The sequence below is a fragment of the Haematobia irritans genome, chromosome 3 (assembly GCF_050003625.1).
Source record: "Haematobia irritans isolate KBUSLIRL chromosome 3, ASM5000362v1, whole genome shotgun sequence".
NCBI classification, from domain to species: Eukaryota; Metazoa; Arthropoda; class Insecta; order Diptera; family Muscidae; genus Haematobia; species Haematobia irritans.
Genome location: NC_134399.1, coordinates 38484196 through 38506417, shown reverse-complemented (window position 1 = coordinate 38506417; position 22222 = coordinate 38484196). Strand labels below are relative to the sequence as shown.

Below are 22222 nucleotides of genomic sequence, written 5' to 3'. Positions count from 1 at the left end.
CTAGAACGTGTAAAACTCCCGAATATGGCGATATTGTGTTCTGAAATTCGCTAACGTGAGTATTTTCGCTAGCGTGAACTCTCCTGGTTTTAATTAGTTCACGTTACCGCGAGTCCACTGTATCCTTATTTTTACCCAGCAAAAAAAATTGGAAGTTGTTCCACAAACATTTCTTTTAAAGCCCATCCCAGAATCCCCCATTGAGTTTTTTCAACTTCCGATGCAGTCCTTTTGGACAAGTCCACAAACATTTCTTCTAAAGCGCATCGTGGGATCTCCCAATGATATTTTTCCACTTCTGATACAGTCCTTTTGGACAATTGCATAAACATTTCTTCTAAAGCACATCTTGGGATCCCCCAATGATTTTTTTCTACTTCCGATGCAGTCCTTGTGGACAAGTATTAGAAAGAACGCAATCAAGCTATTTTAAGTGCAAATTTTTGACAATTAAATTTTACAAAAAAATAGAAAACTAATAAAAAAATAGAAAATTAATAAAAAAGTAAAAAAAAAATAATTTCATCCCCGCTGGGGTTACGAGAATTTTTAATTTTTTTGTTGATTTTTAATGGAAAAAATATATTTATACGAAAATATATGCCGAAAATATAAAATAAAAACGATGCTTGACATAAAAAAATATTTTTTTTAGAAAAATATTTGATAAAAAATTCTGCTGGTGAGATTTGAACCTGCGTTTCTTATTTTTTCGTTCATACTAATAAAGAACATCTCGAGAAGCAATTAGAATGTTATTCCTCGGTGTCGTATTACGATCATATCACAAACATTTCAATTGACCTTTCGACGCTTTATGTTCAATGGCGTTTGTGGCTGAGTGTGCTAAGGCGTTCTGTTATGGTGCCAGCAAACCCAGGTTCAACCCCTGGTTGGAGCGAAAAAGTTTTTCAAATTGTAAAAATTGTTTAATAGGAAAATAATTGTGTAATAAAACATATGGATGAAAAAAAAAGTGAAATTGGTTGAAAAAAAAATTTTTTTCGGTTTTTAAATTTCTTCATTAAAATTAACTTCTAGGACACAACTTCTAAAGCAATGCAAAGGATCCAAAAAGGGAGTACTTCCGTCCTATGACAAGCCCATGTAAAATTCATTGGAGATGATCCAAGTTTGCACTACTTCCGGATCACAGATTGGGGATCCAAATTACTTTTTTGGAAGCTCTTTTTTGCTGGGTATATTTAATCCAAAGACTCAATACCTCATTGAATTCAAATATTATTTCTTTAAATCAAAAATGTGTTTCTCCACTTCTCATTACTTGAAAGACAAACGACTTCAAAGCAGGGATTCAAATTTCAAATATTCGTGTCCTATATGTAAAGAAAAACATTTTCATAGCAAATTTAAAATTTCTTTATTCTGAAAATATTTGGTCTTAATATTAATCCTTAATATTGAGTGTCCTAAAATTTAGGTTGTATAATCTTTTATATTAGTTTAATAATTTTCCAGTGTACATTTTACTTTACATTATACAAAATTTATATTACTTTATACAACATTAATAATAAAAAAATAATATGAAAATACCAAAAATCAATTTGAATTTCTTAATTCAAATTGCTTTCAATTGAAACACTGCAACTTTTTGTAGAGAAACTAATCTTTATATCAAAGAGTTTATTTGAATTTGGAAACCCGTTAAAATAAGCATCCGATACTCAAATTACAGAAGTTGGCAACGTCGACACCCTGAACTTTTGGCTTTTGCCAGTTTTTTTAAAGCTTTTTATGGTACCTTGAAACTTTCACAACATAGTTGCCAATCAAAGGAAAAGAGCACGAAACTTTATTGTGGTATGACATGCGCATTATGACCAACCCAGCATTATCAAAATATTATTTGTTTTCGCAGAGTACTCCGCCATCCTCATCCGTCAGTAAATCATCCCCGTAACCAAGTGAATAAAAAAAAAAAAAAACAAGAAAATATAAATTAGAATAATTTTTTCCATAGCATTAAATCAATTGTGTTTATAGTGCACTAACAGATAACTGCCAACCACTATTTATACGGTTTCTAGCCAAAACGGAATAATGAACATCGTCTAAACGTAAACGTTCATTCATCCAGGTGACACCCCCGAAAACACCCTGCCACCCGACAAATAGCTAGCCAGTAGTGAAATTTTGTAGTGAAAATTCTGTGTGTAAGAAAACGTGAAATTAAGTGACAGCCAACCGACCAACATTGTTCCGCGAAAAAGTTAAAGAAAAATATTTTGCTGTAACATGAAAACGACAATGTGCATTCAAACCTGCAAAATTATCCAATAATAGTGAGTAGTTGTGTGTGTGTGTGTGTTTGTGTGTGTACAAATCATGTACATAATGAATGAATAACATCTGGTCATCTTAAATCATAATGGGCAATTCCAAATGGCAGAAGCCAATGCAAATGCTGGGCAATAGAATAGAAATTCATTTAGGTCTTATAATAGAGATGCAATAGTGTTAGAGATATACAATGTTTCATAATTCAAGCCACTTACACCCCACTACTTTAATTTTGTGGAAGTTCATAAACCCTTGAACATAGATCACAGTGTTATTTTCTTGAAGAGCTTTTTGACATAGATGATAAAAATAAGGAAGGCTTAGAAAAGCCTACATGGTACGAATTACACGCTACTTGGAAGTGGCTCTGTGGTATTTTGGTCCATTCCCGTCTTGCGATAAGATATTTTTTAGTGCACCCAAAAAAAAAAATTGTTAGTAGGGACAGCAGAAAAGTCTACCAAACCAGCAGAAAGGCTGCTGGTTTGTTGAAATAGCAAACATTTCCTTCTATTTTTTAAGCTCGATTACACTAAAACATGTTTTATTTTGGCTAAAACAAATAAACATGTCAACTTAGGAGCTATCCTAACATAATTAAAACAATATTTTATAAATATCTATAGTATTTGACCAAAAATCTGAATATTTATCGAATTGAGACATAACAGCAAACAAAATGTTTGCTGATCGTATTTAGGAGCTTGTAAGTATATTACAGAGGGAGCCACCGTGGTGCAATGGTTAGCATGTCCGCCTTGCATACACAAGGTCGTGGGTTCGATTCCTGCTTCGACCAAACACCAAAAAGTTTTTCAGCTGTGGATTATCCCACCTCAGTAATGTTGGTGACATTTCTGAGGGTTTCAAAGTGGTTTCACTGCAATGTGGAACGCCGTTCGGACTCGGCTATAAAAAGGAGGTCCTTTGTCATTGAGCTTAACATGGAATCGGGAAGCACTCAGTGATAAGAGAGAAGTTTACCAATGTGGTATCACAATGGACTGAATAGTCTAAGTGAGCCTGATAAATCGGGCTGCCACCTAACCTAACTTTGTCATTCCGTTTGTAGCACATCGAAATATTGCTCGAAGACCCCATAAAGTATATATATATTCTGGGTCGTGGTGAAATTCTGAGTCGATCGGAGCATGTCCGTCCGTCCGTCCGTCTGTTGAAATCACGCTAACTTCCGAACGAAACAAGCTATCGACTTGAAACTTGGCACAAGTAGTTGTTATTGATGTAGGTCAGATGGTATTGCAAATGGGCCATATCGGTCCACTTTTACGTATAGCCCCCATATAAACGGACCCCCAAATATGACTTGCGAATCCTCTAAGAGAAGCAAATTTCATCCGATCCGGCTGAAATTTGGTACATGGTGTTGGTATAAGGTCTCTAACAACCATGCAAAAATTGGTCCACATCGGTCAATAATTATATATAACCCCCATATAAACCGATCCCCCGATTTGGCTTGCGGAGCCTCTAAGAGAAGCAAATTTCATCCGATCCGTCTGAAATTTGGTACATGATGTAAGTATATGGTCTTTAATGACCATGTAAAAATTGGCCAACATCGGTCCATAATTATATATAGCCGCCATATAAACCGATCACCAGATTTGACCTACGGAGCCTACGATCACCAGATTTGACCTACGGAAGACCAAAATTCATCTGATTCAGTTCAAATTTGGTACGTGGTGTTAGTATATGTTATACAACAACCATGCAGGAATTGGTTCATATCAGGCCATAAGTATATATAGCCATATAAACCGATCCCCAGATTTGACCTCTGGTGCCTTTTGGAGAAGCAAAATTCATTCGATCTGGTTGAAATTTGGTACGTGGTGGTAGTATATGATATTTAACAGCCATGCCAAAAGTGGTCTATATCAGTCCATAATCATATATAGCCCCCATATAAACCGATCCCGAGATTTGGTTTTGGAGCCTCTTGGAGGAGCAAATTTCATCCGAGTCAGTTGAAATTTGGTACATTGTGTTAGTATATGGCCGTTAACAACCATGCCTAACTAGGTCCATATCGGTCTATAGTTATATATAGCCCTAAGATAAATCGATCCCCAATCACAAAAAAATTGGTCCATATCAAGTTCATAATTGTATATAGCCCCCATATAAGCGACCCCCATATTTCAATTCTGGCTCTTTACCACACGGATGAAAAAGACTGTTTTTCATATGTTTGGCTATAAACATTATATGTTTGGAACACAAATTTTTAAACACAATATTTTTAAGTGCAAGCATATAATGTTCATAAACTAGCATAACATGTTTGGGACATATATGTTAATATGTTAGAACATATTATGTTTGGGACATAAAATGTTTGTAAATATAATATGCTTGGATGCAAACATATATTAATTTAGAAATAGCCTATAAACATATATGTGTTTAGTAGCTTGGAGCGCTATTTAACGGAGCGATATTGAATTAAGTTGGTGGTTGTTGCTTGTTATTACAAAATTAACATTTTATTTTTCCTTGGGCAATTGATCAGCTACTTCTTTGATCCTTACAAACTGTGTGGTCCGCTGTTCGAATCCCCGTCCGGCAAAAGGTAAAATTAAAATAAAAAAAAATCATACAATTGAATAATTTCTTCTACAATGTTTGTATTACAGAAAAAGGTGCTAAGAACTAAAAAATCTCGTGGAAGTGAGAAGGTTAGGTTAGGTTAGTGAGAAAGATGTGGGGGAATATACAATTGGGCAGAAACAAAATTTTGAGCATTCAGGTCGAAAACCTATGTTGTTAGCACCTATATTATTACCTGTTTATTTTCATAATTCATTATGATTGTAAATATATAAATAAATAAATAAAATTTTGAGCACAATATTGTTTGGGAGAATTTTTTTTAAGCATATAATATTTTTGGGTGCAAAATGCTTCCAAACATAATAGCATATTGTTTTTTGGAAGACAACATTATTGAATTTGGATGCAAAAATACAAAATGTTTGGAACTTAGACTACCCAAACATATATTGTTTAGACCAATATGCTTTCAAACATATTATATATTGGAAGAGATCAAACATATAAATGTTTGGGCAATACCCAAAAATGTATATGCTTGAAGCAAAATATGTTTGGGAGTATATGTTACAGAAGCGATTTTTTGTGAGCGTGCACCTATTGACTAACTCACAATTTAGAAAACGATGTTTGGAAGTTTTAAGATACTACAACCCAAGTAATTCGATTGTAGATGACATTCTTTCGTAGAAGTTTCTGCGCAATCCATGGTGGAGGGTACATAAGATTCGGCCTGGCCGAACTTACGGCCGTATATACTTGTTCGGATTTGATTAAATAATTAATTGAATCAATTAACATATTAATGGAATCCGTTTTCAATTCAATTAAGTGTTTAATTGAAAAAATGTTGGTGATAATTTTTTGTGTGTAGTTAATGAACTATTCCTAACTGCTTTCAGTTTAGGATTTTTTTACCGAAAGTAAAGTAAAGTAAATTTTATTATTTCCAACAAAAATTTAACTTAATGGAAATAAAATGGCTAAACTAAATTGATAAAAATTTTTTCCTTTAGCTTGGAAAGCACTTTTTTCCGGGTGTAGAGGTTCAATACTATCTTTCGGTCATTTTCCATTGTAATAGAACTTCTACCATACTGATGATCTTCTCTCTTTTTAATGAGAATCCAGCGATTCTATTTTTAGCTCAATGACAAGGCACCTCCTTTTTATAGCCGAGTCCGAACGGTGTTTCACATTGCGATAAAATCACTTGGAGAAGCTTTGAAACACTCAGAAATCTCACCAGCATTACTGAAAATATGTTGGTGTTTGGTCGAATTTTTATTTTAGAGTCGCCAGCGCTAATTTATAATTTTACTCAATTTGGCTAAGAAATTTTTCGGCAATTGTGAAATCATTTCATGAGGCCTCGGGCCTCATTAATGTTCCTTAATGATTTGAACTGCATATATCCCATCAATATAGAAAGGATTGAGATGCAGTACCTTCATATTGATTGTTGAAGTATTTAAAAATAAATTTGAGTACATAAAAAAACGGAGACTGAACTCCATTTTCACCGCTCTCTTTGTTTTGTGTTTCGAAATCGTGATCATATTTTTTTAAGAAATTTTAATTTAAATTGGAGATTTTTTGGGACGGAAGCGACCCAATTTGGGGAAAAGAACTAGAAAAAAATTCTGGCAACACTGATTGAACCCATGGCAAAGACAATTTAGTTAATAAATTAAAGATATTTTAATTTATTATTTTTTTCAGCTTATTTCTTCATGTGAAAAGGCCATCTAAAACATGTTTAAATTTAAAATTCGAAATTCTGCCTCGACTACAGTAAAAATTGTGATGATTTTCAAGTAAAAAATGTCTGTATAAGAAAGTATTGAAAAACATATCCTATTTTTGAACGCTCTTTTGCGTTGTAGTAAGGATACAAAAAGATAAAAATTTTAAAAACGATTTCAGTAATTTTAAAGATTTTTTTCAGAAGTATTAAAGCCAAGTTGACCTTATTAAAAAGAATTTTTCTTTCAACTATTAAGTCGAATTACTTAGTTATAAGAACAAAACGACGTCATTGAAATGTTTATCGACTTTTAAGGGCATGTAATCTTTGGCCTCACGATAATATTTTTTGTTCAACTCCAATGTTGAATATTGAAAAATCATGCTATATTTATGGAAAAAATGAAGTACTCGTGCGAAAATTTAAGTAAATTTTACTCCATTTGTTGAGATTTTCATAAAAAGTTGTATCTACCAATTACGTACTTATTTATGCTCATATAAGTTGGAATTTATTAACATATAAGTTGAAATTAAAAATATTAACCACGCTGTAGTTCATTCTTGGTAAATTTGAGAAGTATTCGAAAATTTGTTTCTTCGTTAGTTAGCATTAAACCATAACCATTTTTTTGGCACATACTTGGAATAAAGAAAATTTCATTGGTCTGACAAACACTTTCATAAAAAATTTTAAAAATAAACGAAAACAAACAAAAAATCGGATCAATTTTATATACAACCTCCTAATGTACATGTATCGGCCGATTTCAAAACATGGGGTCATATTCCGAATTTACACTGATTTTTTTTTTTTTCAATTAATAAATTAATTGATAGAATTAACTTTATAATCAAGATGGAAACTTAAAGTTAATTAAGTCAATGATTGAAAATTTTAAAATTTTTTATTAGAAAAATAATTGATACAGGTAACGATGTAATCAAACTCGGAATACTAAGTCAATTAAAACAAGTAAATACGGCCGTAAGTTCGGCCAGGCCGAATCTTATGTACCCTCCACCATGGATTGCGTAGAAACTTCTACGAAAGACTGTCATCCACAATCGAATTACTTGGGTTGTGGTATCTTAAAACTTCTTAACATCGTTTTCTAAATTGTGAGTTAGTCCATACGGGGTATATATTAGACAAAAAAGTTATGTATAGGTAAGTCTACAAATAATTACGAATCGACATAGACTTTTGCACGGTACGTAGAGAGCCAGAATTGAAATATGGGGGTCGCTAGGCATGGTTGTTAACGGCCATATACTAGCACAATGTAGCAAATTTCAACCTATCGGGTGAATTTTGCTGATTATGGACTGATATGGACCACTTTTGGCATGGTTGTTAAATATCATATACTACCACCACGTACCAAATTTCCACCAGATCGGATGAATTTTGCTTCTCCAAAAGGCACCAGAGGTCAAATCTGGGGATCGGTTTATATGGGGGCTATATATAATTATGGACTGATATGAACCAATTCCTGCATGGTTGTTGGATACCATATACTAACATCACGTACCAAATTTCAACCGAATCGGATGAATTTTGCTCTTCCACGGGGCTCCGGACGTCAAATCTGGGGATCGGCTTATATGGGGGCTATATATAATTATGGACCGATTTCGACCAATTTTTTCATGGATGTTTGAGGCCATATATTAACACCACGTACCAAATTTCAACTGAATCAGATGAATTTTGGTCTTCCAAGAGGCTCCGGAGGTCAAATCTGGCGATCGGTTTATATGGGGGCTATATATAATTATGGACCGATGTGGACCAATTTTTGCATGGTCATTAGAGACCATATACTAACACCATGTACCAAATTTCAGACGGATCGGATGAAATTTGCTTCTCTTAGAGGCCTCGCAAGCCAAATCGGGGGATCGGTTTATATGGGGGCTATATATAATTATGGGCCGATGTGGACCAATTTTTGCATGGTTGTTAGAGACCATATACTAACACCATGTACCAAATTTCAGCCGGTTCGGATGAAATTTGCTTCTCTTAGAGGCCTCGCAAGCCAAATTTGGGGGTCCGTTTATATGGGGGCTATACGTAAAAGTGGACCGATATGGCCCATTTGCAATACCATCTGACCTACATCAATAACAACTACTTGTGCCAAGTTTCAAGTCGATAGCTTGTTTCGTTCGGAAGTTAGCGTGATTTCAACAGACGGACGGACGGACGGACATGCTCAGATCGACTCAGAATTTCACCACGACCCAGAATATATATACTTTATGGGGTCTTAGAGCAATATTTCGATGTGTTACAAACGGAATGACAAAGTTAATATACCCCAATCCTATGGTGGAGGGTATAAAAAGTAATGGATTTTTTTTAATTTTTAACTAAAACTTCATTTCAAATAATCAATTTTTTAATCAAACTAATCATCCACATCGGCTCAGATTTGGATATAACTCCCACGCTGTAAAAAGCATGCCCGGTTCCAAAGATTTTGTCTTTACTCTAAAAATGTTGGTATTGATTCCGAGCCAAAGAAGCGGAGAATACAAGTAAGGACACTTTGAAGACACAATTCTCTTTTAAATTTGGGGTTTGTGTACTTGCTTCTAGGAAGGAAATTTTAATTTTTCGTTTTTTTCAGCTTTTTTTCTTCATACGCTATCAAAGTCCTTTAAAAACGAGTTAACGACAACTTTATTTTCCAAATTCAGACACGACTTCAGTAGAAATGATGCTATGTTTCAAATAAAAAACGTCTTTAAAATAAAGAATTGAAAAACAGGTCCTATATTTGAACGATTTTTTTGCTTTGTAGTCTAGATGCAAAAAGACAACAAATTTAAAGACAATTACATTAAATTTAAAGAATTTTTCTGAATTATTAAAATCAAGTTGACCTTAGCCCAAAATTTTTTTCTTTCATGTTATGATACCCATTTTTAAGTCAAATCACTTAATTATAAGAACAATACGACTTCATTGAGAAGTTTATCGACTTTTGGACAAGGAAAAAACTTTATATTAGAGAAATGCGTGTTCTATGCTAAGCAAAATTTGCATTCGTATTTTAAAGACATGAAATCTTTGACCACACGACAATATTTTTTTCAGTGCATATAGGTATCACATTCAGATGTAGAACGAATCTAATTCAATTTTAGATATAGCTCTTATATAGGTATATTTCCCGATTTTCTCAAATTTGGCTACATTACCAACACTAATGTGCGATTTCCTCTTTTTTGTGTATCAGAAGATTTCAGATCGATGTTATTGCAAAATACCAGACCACAGAGTAATATTTTTCATCACTTTTTGGATTTGAGAAATATCAGGCATATCTGTTCAAATTTAGGAGATATGGTTTATCTCCCAAATTAATTTTAGTAATACCCCACAAATGTTCATGTTTGCTAATTCACCAGGGTTAGTTTAGATTATGATATAGCAGGCTTCGCCCGACTTTCTACTTTATTCGCTTATATTAGTATCAGTCTGTTGTTAAGACTTATTGTGTTTGTTATTTTCCCAGTGTATCCAAACACAAATATTTGACAGCAAGCCGTTTTGGCTCGACCATATTCTCGAGCTAGAAGTGGAGAAATTCTTTTTGGCTTTCTCCTCCTTTGTAAACGTTTGCAAATGATTGAATTTTTCTTATTTTCAGTAATGAAAAAGAAGCGGCATGGCATTACAAGGTTGGCGACTTTGCGGCGTGACGGTAACAATTGTTATATATATTGGAGGTGTTCTCTTTCTCTCCTTGAATAATGTTCCTGGTTCACATCCTAGACGCATACGTACTGAACGTTTTGCAGAGGTAAGAAACTCCGATTAATGAAGATCCTGTTCGGAATTAATAACGTTGCTCGTTCATTCAGTTTCCTAACTATCGCAATCAAAAACATGGTGGTATTAACCAAAAGATGACAATTAAATGGTGCAAAGAACTAAGATATATGCAACCAGAGCTTCCAGCAGAACCTGCAGACGCAGCTTCCGAGTTTAATAGTAAGCTACTGGCATTTGCGCAAATCCTTTTGATATTCTTCAAATGTTTTACCTTTCAGATCCGAATATAAGCGATAACGATGATAACGCTAAGACTGGATTGACGGCATTAGCGTCATTTCCGGGTAGTGGTAACACATGGCTTAGATATTTATTACAGCAGTCCACAGGTTCGTAAAACAAAAAGGTGGAAGTAAAATTGATCATTGCATTGTCTTTTATTTGCAGGAATTTTGACAGGAAGTATTTACAAAGATTATGGTTTACTAAAAACTGGCTTTCCTGGAGAAAATATATGCAACAGCTCTGTGTTACTTGTGAAAACCCACGAATGGGGTCCAAAGGCCTGGGCCCCATTTTCAAAGGCAATCCTATTAGTTAGAGATCCAGATAAGGCCATAATTGCCGAATTTAATCGCCAGAGTGGGGGCCATGTTGGATTCGCTTCTCCCGACCGTTATAAAAGAACAAAAGGAAAATGTAAGAGAAAACCTATACATATTTAAAAACTATTCTTAATTATTTACGCAATAATGAAGACACAGAACACATGGCCAAAGGAGCCCATTTAATACTTACACTGAAAAATATTAACCTTATGATGAAAAATTATCTGTCTTACATGAGCGACAATATAAGGGTATAATTTTTTTGGTATAAATATAGTCTGCGTTCATCATATAATTATTCAATCAAACAAAATTATATAAAAACATTAAAAATATATAAACAAACTCTATATAAACGAATGTTAGTATTTGGTGAGATAGTCTCGTTGTTTTAGAACTTCACATAGTCTGTTTGGCATAGAATTTACCAATTTTTCTGTTTCCTCCGCTTATTATTTTGGCCACTCCATTTGCATAGTCCTGCGTATCGTTTCCCTGTCGTATCCCTTTCTCCAGTAGATCCCACATGTGCTCTATTAGGTTAAGATCAGGCGATTGTGGGGGTATTTTAAGCTGTCTTGGGACATTATATAGAAGTCGAAGTCTTACGATCTCAGCTGTATGCTCTGGATCGTTATACTGCTGGAACCAAAACGTTTTCAAGCGCAGTTCCTGCTTTCCTCCAAACAATTTGACGTCCATTTATTCCAAAATACAAAACTTGCTTTCGTCTAAAAATACAACTTGTTTCCAGAATTCTGGGGACTTGTTTATGTATTCATGAGCAAATTCTAAGCGTTTTTTCCGTTCACAAACGATATGTATGGTTTTGGACGGGTAACCCTACAGTGGTATCCAGCTTTTTGCAATACTTTTCTGGCTGTTTCTGCAGAAATATATTTTTTTAAATGTCACTTTAACATTTTCCATAATTTTGGAAGAGGTTATCCAGGGATTACGGGAAGAGCGTATTATCAATACGCTCTTCCCGTATTGATAATACTTTTGGGCGACCAGACCTGGGCGTGGTGTTAAAATTCCAAATGTTGTTTATAATTCTTTGTACATATGAATATGATCTACCTACAATTTTACCAATATTTCGAAAAATTTTGCCTCCTTTCCATAATTTAATTATTATTTTTCTTTCGTCAACGCTAATTTCTTTACCCTTAATTTCCGTTTAGTTTTGTGAGTTAAATGAGGAAACGATCTCGCAAAACGATCAAATGTAATAACAAAAGAGAGAGAAATAAGAGAAAACTGAAAAAAAAATCAAAAATGTAACGGTACAATTTGAATAGATATAGTGGACGCAGACTTTTTGGTAGCAGTTTGCACTCGTTGATTCGATTACGTGGCGCTTGTGTAAATGTAAGAAGAAGAATCTGCAATTTGTCATAGTAAAAAACATATTTGAAATAACGTTTTGAAAAAAATTTCTAATTTTGATATGCTTTTTTGCTTTGTGATCAAGACACAAAATGTCTACAAATTTAAAGACGATTTCATTAATTTTGATGAATTTATCTTAATTATCAAAAACAAGTTGACCTTAGTCAAACAAACTGTTTTTTAATATGAAGACCCGTGTTAAGTCGAATCACTTAACTATAAAGACAAAACGACTTCATTAAAAGGTTTATCGACTTTTGGACAAGGAAAAAACTTTATATCAGAGAGATGGATCTTCTATGCTAAGAATAACTAGCATTCGTGTTTTTAAAACGTAATCTTTTTTCAGTGTACATCAGCCATTTTAATACTGCGTGTTTTTTTCAAAATGTTGCCGCAACATATAATCGAAATGAAATTTTGAGTTGAAACTGCTGCACAATATTTAATTTCTTGCATAGAAATGTTGCAGATCCTTATTTGTTGCTTATGTTGTCGAGAATGGAAAGATATGTAATGAATTTAATTTGTGAGTTAAGGTGGGTATTAAGTTCGAGTTTAGCCGCTAAAATTGTCATTTTTTCACTAAAGTGAAAACTAAATCAGTAAAAAAAAGGCATAAACTTATACATATTTGTTGCAGATTTCTTTATAACTTGATGGGGAATAGCCCAAAGCAAATTTTCACAAAGTTTGTATTCCTTAAAATGGATTATTAAAGTAGTTATTTTTATTTTCGAAAAAAGGCTTTTTGAAGTATAAAATATGCAATTTATTACTGAATTAACTTAAATATAAAAGAGAGTTCCAAAATACTGACAATACTGAACTGATCAGCTATATCGTTTAGAAATTTGCAGTTGCCAATGACATATGAGTTCTTTCCCTCAGTTCCATCAATGTCACATTAATTTGTGTAGAAATGAAAAAAAACTATTTTTTTGTTCCCCAATTTCAAATATTGTTTTTTTTTTTGTGTTTTTTTTTTAAGGCCGGTATGCACCTCTAGCGAAATTTTCGGTAGCAAAAATTTATTTAAGTCTACAACAACCAAAAATACAGGGCTGTGTACACAAATTTTAAACCAGCTAATCGCTTTTAAAAATTGTTAATATATGTTCCAAATATTCCTCAAATAAATTGTTTATTATTTACAGACCTTTTAAAACTTTTACGCACACAATGATTGTAATAAATTAAATGTTTGCTCCCAAAATATGCTTTTGACAACCCTGTTATTTTCATTAGAGGTGCGTACCAGCTTACGAAATTGAACGCTACCGAAAATTTCGTTAGCATAAATAGCAATGCATTTCTTATGGGAATGAAATTTTTCGCTAGAGGTGCATACCGGCCTTTAAGCTGAGTACTATGTTCAGTTTTCAAGCTGAAAACCAGCTTATTTTCACGGTAACTTTTTTTATTAATTAATTTAGAAATATAAAATTATATGCAACCAATTCATTGGATCTTTTCCATCCATTATTTGGCAAGACTTGATCAAGATATAATCGTCTTCCTAAATATATTTGTACTTTTAATTTAGTGTTTTGGTGAAAACCCCGAACATAGTACTCACCTTTAAGGAGGAAAAACAATTTCACACTCTTGAAGAGTATATGAAATTGTGATCTAAAAATGTAAATGTAATATAAAATTAATTCTCTGTTTTATAATTCTTTCAGATTGGCAGCAATTTGTTACGAACAAATTGCGTGGATGGGAATTGATGAATCTGAATTGGGCCAGAAACTTTACTGGCAGTGTTAAAATTGTATTTTATGATGACTTAGTTAACAATATTGAACCAGTATTAAGAAGCATTTTACACTTCCTTGATTTTCCAATTAATGAGGTAATTTATTCACCATTAATCATTTCTTTCTGTGTAAAGCTAATCACAACATTATTCTATTGTTTATATATTACAGAGCCTCCTAAGATGTGCCCTCGCAAGAAAAGAGGGTATTTTCAGAAGAAAGAAACGCGTATTATCCTTCGATCCATACACGCCAGCGATGCGAGCAAATCTTGAAGATCGCAAACAGTATGTCTACAGCGTTTTGGGTCGAACGTTAACAATGAATTAGATAAATAATATTAGCTCACTAAAGTATGTTTAAGTATCAGTGTAACTCAATTTTTTTTTCGAAACGCTTTGGGGCGTGGGAAGTTTTTTTTTTGGAATATTACTTACTTCTATGTCAACGAATAGAAGATTTTCTTTGATATTCTCTTGGAGAATATATAGCGTTGATTCCAACCTAAATGTATCAGAATGTGTCCTGATATCAAACAAAATTGGATTTCATATTAAAAGGTGATACCCTAATTAAAAAAAGTTTCACGCTTTTTTTTTTTAAATTTAATTAAATTCATTTATATCAGAAGGAGTAAACATATTATAGTAATTCCTTTTGCCTCCTTTTAGGCAGTATATGTATCAATTCCAAATCTCCATAGCATGCACAGGAAAAGTAATTAAAATTTTACTGGTGTTGGGAGCCACCGTGGTGCAATGGTTACCATGCCCGTTTTGCATACACAGGGTCGCGGGTTCAAACCAAGTTTCGACCAAACATCAAAATGTTTTTCAGCGGTGGATTATTCCACCTCAGTAATGCTGGTGACATTTCTGAGTGTTTCAAAGCTTCACTAAGTGGTTTCACTGCAATGTGGAACGCCGTTCGGACTCGGCTATAAAAAGGAGGTCCCTTGTCATTGAGCTTAACATAGAATCGGATAGCACTCAGTGATAAGAGAGAAGTACACCACTGTGGCATCACAATGGACTGAAATGTCTAAGTGAGCCTGAAATATCGGGCTGCCACTATACCTAACCTAACTGATCTTCGGGATCAAATATTTCATACTATTTATTACAATATAAAAGGAACCAATTAAAAAGTGGTAAAACATGACAAAAAGGTGACATGCAAATGTTTCATCGCTTGAAAAAATATTGGCAATCCATGAAAGATGATTTACTAAACAAAAAATCATTTTTTGGGCAGAAAAAATATTGGCAAATGAAGGATGATTTATTAAACAAAAAAACATTTTTTGGGCTATGTTAGAACAAAGAGCTCTGTACTGTTGAAATGTAGGAATGATTTATATTTCTTTATGCTAAAACGAAATCGAACAATGCTCATGAAGATATAATCCAAATTGAATTTTCGCTGTTTTCCCCATTTCCAATCTAACTCTGTTATTCTGAGATTATATAAAGAAATATTAGCAATGTGTGCAGCCCTATTTTATGTATAGGTCAATAATATGTCTCCCCTTTCTAATAGCTGAGTTTAAAGGGCATTATACACTAAGTGTGAATCTACATTCGATCATTTTCATGTAGCTCGCATAGGCTTAAACTGTCAGATAACAGAAAATAAATTCCAAATATCGTCTCTGCGCTTAACATTTTCAACAGTTATGTTTCTAACTGGCCTGGCATGTTATGTTATGTGATTGGTCCAAACAAAATATAGTTTGTATTGTTCAAACATATTATGTTTCACCTTATACACTGGTAGTAAGAAAATTTAATGAAATTTTCTTTATGTGGATATATTTTTGAGGCGCCAATTGGTTACTTCCATTAAATGGTGATACGGTCAAAATTTGTTCAAGGGAAAACGCGTGTAAATCGGTGAAATCGTTTATTTAAAAAATCAAATTAAATTTCTTTTTCAAGTTCAATTAGTATAAAATTCAGAAAAAATATTCAGTTAGGCTTTCGCTTTTCCAAATCCGAATTGCCGGGCCTCACGCTTGACACCTGCCAACAGATTTTGTACAGCCACCTTGTCCACCTTCTTCGCCGCAGAAAGCCAGTTTGCCTTGAACTGCTGCTCGTCCTTAGCAGTTTTTTTGGTCTTCTTTAGGTTCCGCTTGACAATAGCCCAGTATTTCTCAATTGGGCGGAGCTCTGGCGTGTTGGGAGGGTTCTTGTCCTTGGGAACCACCTGCACGTTGTTGGCGGCGTACCATTCCATGGCCTTTTTACCGTAATGGCAAGATGCCAAATCCGGCCAAAACAGTACGGAACAACCGTGTTTCTTCAGGAAAGGCAGCAGACGTTTATTCAAACACTCTTTCACGTAAATTTCTTGGTTGACAGTCCCGGAAGCTATGAAAATGCTGCTTTTCAAGCCACAGGTACAGATGGCTTGTCAAACCAGATATTTCTTTGCGAACTTTGACAGTTTTATGTGCTTGAAAATATCTGCTACCTTTCCCCGTATAAAACTCCTATCCCGGAAGCTGCTTGTAGTCGGCTTTGACGTAGGTTTCGTCGTCCATTACCACGCAGTCAAACTTCGTCAGCATCGTCGTGTACAGCCTCCGGGATCGCGATTTGGCCGTCGTATTTTGTTTATCATCGCGATTTGGAGTCACTACCTTCTTGTAAGTAGATAGTCCGGCTCGTGTTTCGGCTCGATGCACGTTTGTAGACGATACACCCAGCTTATTTGCGGCATCTCGGAGAGAGAGGTTAGGGTTTCGCTTGAAACTACCGGCAACTCTCTTTGTCGTCTCAGCGGCTTCCGGTTTTCGATTTCCCCCCGATCCAGACTTCCTGGCTGTCGAAAAACGTTCCCCAAACACTTTAATTACATTTGTAACGGTTGATTTGGCGACTTTTAGCGATTTTGCCAGCTTTGCGTGCGAGTAGCTCGGATTTTCGCGATGCGCGAGCAAAATTTTGATACGCTGCTCTTCTTGCTTGGACGAAATTTGACAACTGAAGAGTGAATTCCAAAATCAAAATGGGAGCAACATTCTACACACACACACCTTCAAAATGAGGGGTGCTCAGGTTTTTTAAATGCAAAATTGAAAGAAATACGTCAAGTTTATATTGACCAAATTTTGACCGTATCACCCTTTATACTTCCATACTCTCCAGGTCTCTCTTTCTAAACACATATATGTTTATAGGCTATTTCTAAATTAATATATGTTTGCATCTAAGCATATTATATTTACAAACATTTTATGTCCCAAACATAATATGTTCTAACATATTAACATGATTTTTACACCCAAACATATGAAAAACAGTTTTTTTCGTCCGTGTACCACTAACGAAGCTTCATGAAAATGGAGATTAGGAAGGTTTTAAATCTAATTGTTTTTTTTTTTTAAGTTTCTTTTGTAAATAACATACATATGTTTTTATTCTCGCTATTTCGATATTTCCGCTGGAACTGTTAATAGCATTGCTGAGACTTTACAAACCACCGGTGAATGTAAATGTGGAATTCGGGAGATATTGGGATTGAGCTCATGGTTCTCGGTATTTCACCACGTGGCCTCTCAAATTATTAATGTAATGGGCAACTTCTCGGCACCAAAGCTTTTTGAAAAAAAACAACAACAAATTGATATTCATGTATTAAAGAAATCATGTATTCATATACATATAACCATATAATTTATACACATACGCATTCATATGTTAAATATTTACACCTACATCTAATTCGTAAAACGACTCCTCTAGAATGAGCACAATGTCCCCTTGCAAAACGGACATAACTTCACTATCGAATGAATGAAACTTCGAATATACAATAAAAAAAAACTAAACACAATAAATGTAGAATAAATCAATATTAGATAAGTTAAATAAGATTGTTTGAATATGTCGGCAATCTAATCTTCCTGCTTGATTGGAGCACCTCCAAAGAATTTTATATTCATTAATTATAGATGTTGAATTATTTTTGGTTTTTTCAATAATTTTATTTTATGTATTTACATATATATGTATTCAACACAATAAAAATATAATCAATAAATGAAAACAATATACAATCCATAAGTATTTTAATTTAGAGCTGATATAAATGTGTCAGAAAACGCATATTTACAATTATAAAGGGTGATTTTTTAAGATATATAGGAAAATTTATCAAACAAAAAATTTTCTTTTTATTTTCGATTCGACCTTTTTAATTATTTTCAAACATCTATTGTTATTTTTGGGCTTTTAAGGTCAGGTATTTTAATGCGAATAAAAGATTAATTTATTCCATTTTTGTCATCCAACGTTGCGCTGGGCGATTCCAGCTTCTTCAGGGAAGGTATTTTTATTGAATCTGGCAATTTTATAATATAACAATTATTATTTTTAATTTTACATTATTATATCAACTGGTTAGTAAAAGGAAATACACTTACATTTAATCTTTCGTCAGGTTATTTTCTATTGCAATTATAAAGTTTTCTTATTCGCTAACATATGATATGAGACAAACACAAAACTTTATATAATTGCTGAAAATAATCAGATTTAAAACTAAATATCACATAAATTTTTCAAAACAAAATTAAATTCAGAAAAATTTACGTTACAATTCCTCAACCAATTTAGGGACTTTTTCTGAATGCGTTGGTACACTCAAAAAAAAATTGACTTGAATTCAATGATTTTGACGAAGAAAATTGGTACTGATTCCGAGCCAAAGATGTTGTTTCTTTAAAATAAAAACATTTTATAGTTAGCTATCTACACTGAAAAAAAATATTTACGTGATATTAAAGATTATTCCACCTAAATTTTACAATTTACAAAATATTAAGGACAAATTTCTTTAAAATAACGAAATTTTAATTAAAATTTAAAAAAGTTTATAATCTTTGCTTCAAATTTTTTTTTCATTAAATTTAAGACACAAATTTTGTAAATTTGCGTCCTCCGTTAAAGCTGCATGTCTTTGAAATTAACTGAAATATTGAAACTTTAGATTTAAGATAAAAACGCTTCAAATTTAGGCTTACTTATTTTGAGGATTTAGCGTCTTTGGTTTAAAGTTTTATTTTTTGGAATTAAAAAAAAATTTAATTTGGAGTATCCCTTATAATTTGGATTTTTAAACTGGCATTTGTTTGCAAGTGAGTACCTTTATTAATAAAACGCGAAAAGAGAATGAAAATTTGATAAACAAGATATGTATCCTAATTTTAATTTTATTGGTCCTAGATTTAAAGCCAGATAGGTCGCTAAAAAATTTCTTTATTTTAAAGAGGCCGCATCTTTGGCTCGGAATCAATACCAATATCCTTAAGGGAAGGTCAAAATCTTTGGATCCAAGTAAACTTTTTTTGAGTGTAGCTTTAAATCTAGACTTTAAAATTTAAAATCTTCTCTGAAATAAAAACATATATTAAAGTACACTTAAGTGTCAGTTAAAAAATATAATAAACACTTCAAATCAAAACACGTTTTCTTAATTAAAAAAAAAAAAAAAACTTTAAACCAAAGATGCAAATCTTCACATTAAGGTTTACCTATTTTTGAAGCCTTTTTATCCATAGTTCAAAGATTCCATATCTCAGTTAATTTAAATATTATTTATTTACTTTAAGGAAAAATTGTCTAACTTCAAGGACGCAACTTTCAATGATTATGTCCTAAATTTAAAGAAACAAATTAACTTTCTTTGAATTAAAATTTCCTTATTTTAAAAGAAATTTGTCCTTCATCATTGTGTAAATTGCGTCTCCTTAAATTTAAGTTTCATAATCTTTCATATTAGGTCACTATTTTTTGTGTAGCTTTTGCAATGTTTCTGACTGATCTTCACTCAAAAATCGACAATTCTGCTTATTTACGTACTCATTGAGCCCAAAATGAGCTTCTGCAAACGGCAACGAATCGATGATTGGTGGCCATCATTAATTCTGAGTGATACTGTTGCGATATTTTCTTAATTTCAGTTGTTCGTTTACTGTCCAACAATGTGGATTTGGTGCGAAATTTAGTCACAAAAGCCCGAATAGCCACTTCAGTGGGTGGATTAAACTGATTATAAAATGGAAGAAGTTCCCGATAAACTTTCTTAATAGAGCACGTATTTTCATAATAAATGTCGTTACGTTAAACTGTAGTCCAAACTGAAGTTTTTTGATAGTGAAACCAAACACGAAACGTGCGTCAACAGTGTTGTCAAAGAATTCATTCGATTCCGTCTAAAAGTATGCTAAAATTTTTAACATTTAAGTATTTTAAACTCACGTACCACCCTGTATTTAATTAAACTCCCAAAAGCATGCTACAATTTTAACAAACATTTTGTCAACCAAATCATATAACGATTCTCTTAATCCTTTCCGCCACTTTTTTGTAAATTACTACCAGTTATACAATTTTTATAACTTATTCAGAGTATCGATGCATTAGTATACTATCCAGAACATGATGGCAGTCCCTTATGTTGGGCAAAATAAAATGAATAACTGTTGGATGAATGAAGTTAAAATAAATTAGGATGTATTTTTTACATGATGCCCATATTCAAAAGAATTTATAAACTTTATCACCTATGGAGATAAATATTTAAGACTTCACTTATATTAAAAAAAAAAAAACTATGAATGCCATGAATACACTGAAAATACAATGAACCCACCAGGAAGAAAACTTTTACTTAATTTTAGAAAATTTTAACTAAACAGTATTTCGTACGCTGATATCACACGAAATAAGTAAATATTTTAATTACATAATTAATTTTTTTTTCACTTGTTAAACAATTTTCGTATGAATGAAAAATTACAAGAATTTCTTTTAGCGGCATACGAAGTTTAAGATTTGCATATTTTAAGAAATTCTGAACTATATTGTGGGAAATACGAATTTAATAAATCAGTATGCTTCATTTGTGTATAATTTTTTCTCCTGTTTTAGTTCATTTAATTAACGTACAGTAAAAATTATTAATATAAAGGAAATTTTCTCTAAACATAATGTTTCCATGAAATGAACTTGAGTTAAATTGGCTTTATTACCCTAGAGGGTTCTCTTTCTTCTAAGCGTACTTGTTGTGTTTTATATTGCAGTGATGAATTCATAATTTCGTTTTCATAAAAAAAAATTTCGTACTTTCAGAACTGAGTACAAATTCAATTATACACTGAAAAAAAGAATGCCCGGTTCCAAAGATTTTGTCTTTACTTTGAAAAATTTGGTATTGATTCCAAGCCAAAGAAGCGGAGAATACAAGTAAGGATACTTTTAAGACACAATTCTCTTTTAAATTCTTTTTTAAATTTGTGTACTTGCTTCTAGGAAGCCTATTTTAATTTTTGCTTTCTCAGCTTTTTTTCTTTATATGCTATAAAAGTCCTTTAACGACAACTTTATTTTCCAAATTAAGACTCGACTTCCTGTAGAAATTAAGCTATGTATCAAGTAAAAAAACTTCTTTAAAATAAAGTTTTGAAAAACATGTCCTATATTTGAACGATTTTTTGCTTTGTAGTCAAGATGCAAAAAGACAACAGATTTAAAGACAATTTCATTAAATTTGAAGAATTTTTCTGAATTATTAAAGTCAAGTTGGCCTTAGCCCAAACATTTTTTTCTTTCATGTTATGATACCCATTTTTAAGTCAAATCAGTTAATTATAAGGAAAATATGACTTCATTGAAAAGTTCATCGACTTTTGGACAAGGAAACAACTATATATTAGAGAAATGCGTCTTCTATGCTAAGCAAAATTTGCATTGGTATTTTAAAGACATGAAATCTTTGACCTCACGACAATATTTTTTTAAGTGTATGAACTCACACTTAATATTAGACCATAACATTTATCTAAACTGATGTAATTTCTTAATGTTTTTGTAATACCTTTTCAAAATAAGCATTCAATACTTCATCTCAAATCAAAATGTATGATACAACTTGGGAACATGAAGCTAAATACTATGAATACCCAATGAAAACCCCTTTTTTTCATTCCATTTTTTTTCCTTATTTTTCTGGAATACATGTCAAAATTA

At 32.7% G+C, this 22222-nt stretch overlaps 1 protein-coding gene across 1 annotated transcript; it reads left to right on the top strand.

Moving 5' to 3' along the window:
- Positions 1-1880: 1880 nt before the first annotated feature.
- LOC142228273 (WSCD family member GA21586) lies at positions 1881-18249 on the top strand. Its single transcript, XM_075298662.1, has 7 exons — positions 1881-2306; positions 10299-10451; positions 10513-10642; positions 10702-10812; positions 10871-11122; positions 14112-14281; positions 14358-18249. The coding sequence occupies exons 2-7, from the start codon at positions 10317-10319 to the stop codon at positions 14514-14516; spliced, it is 957 nt and encodes a 318-aa protein (XP_075154777.1). The 5' UTR covers positions 1881-2306; positions 10299-10316; the 3' UTR covers positions 14517-18249.
- Positions 18250-22222: the final 3973 nt, after the last annotated feature.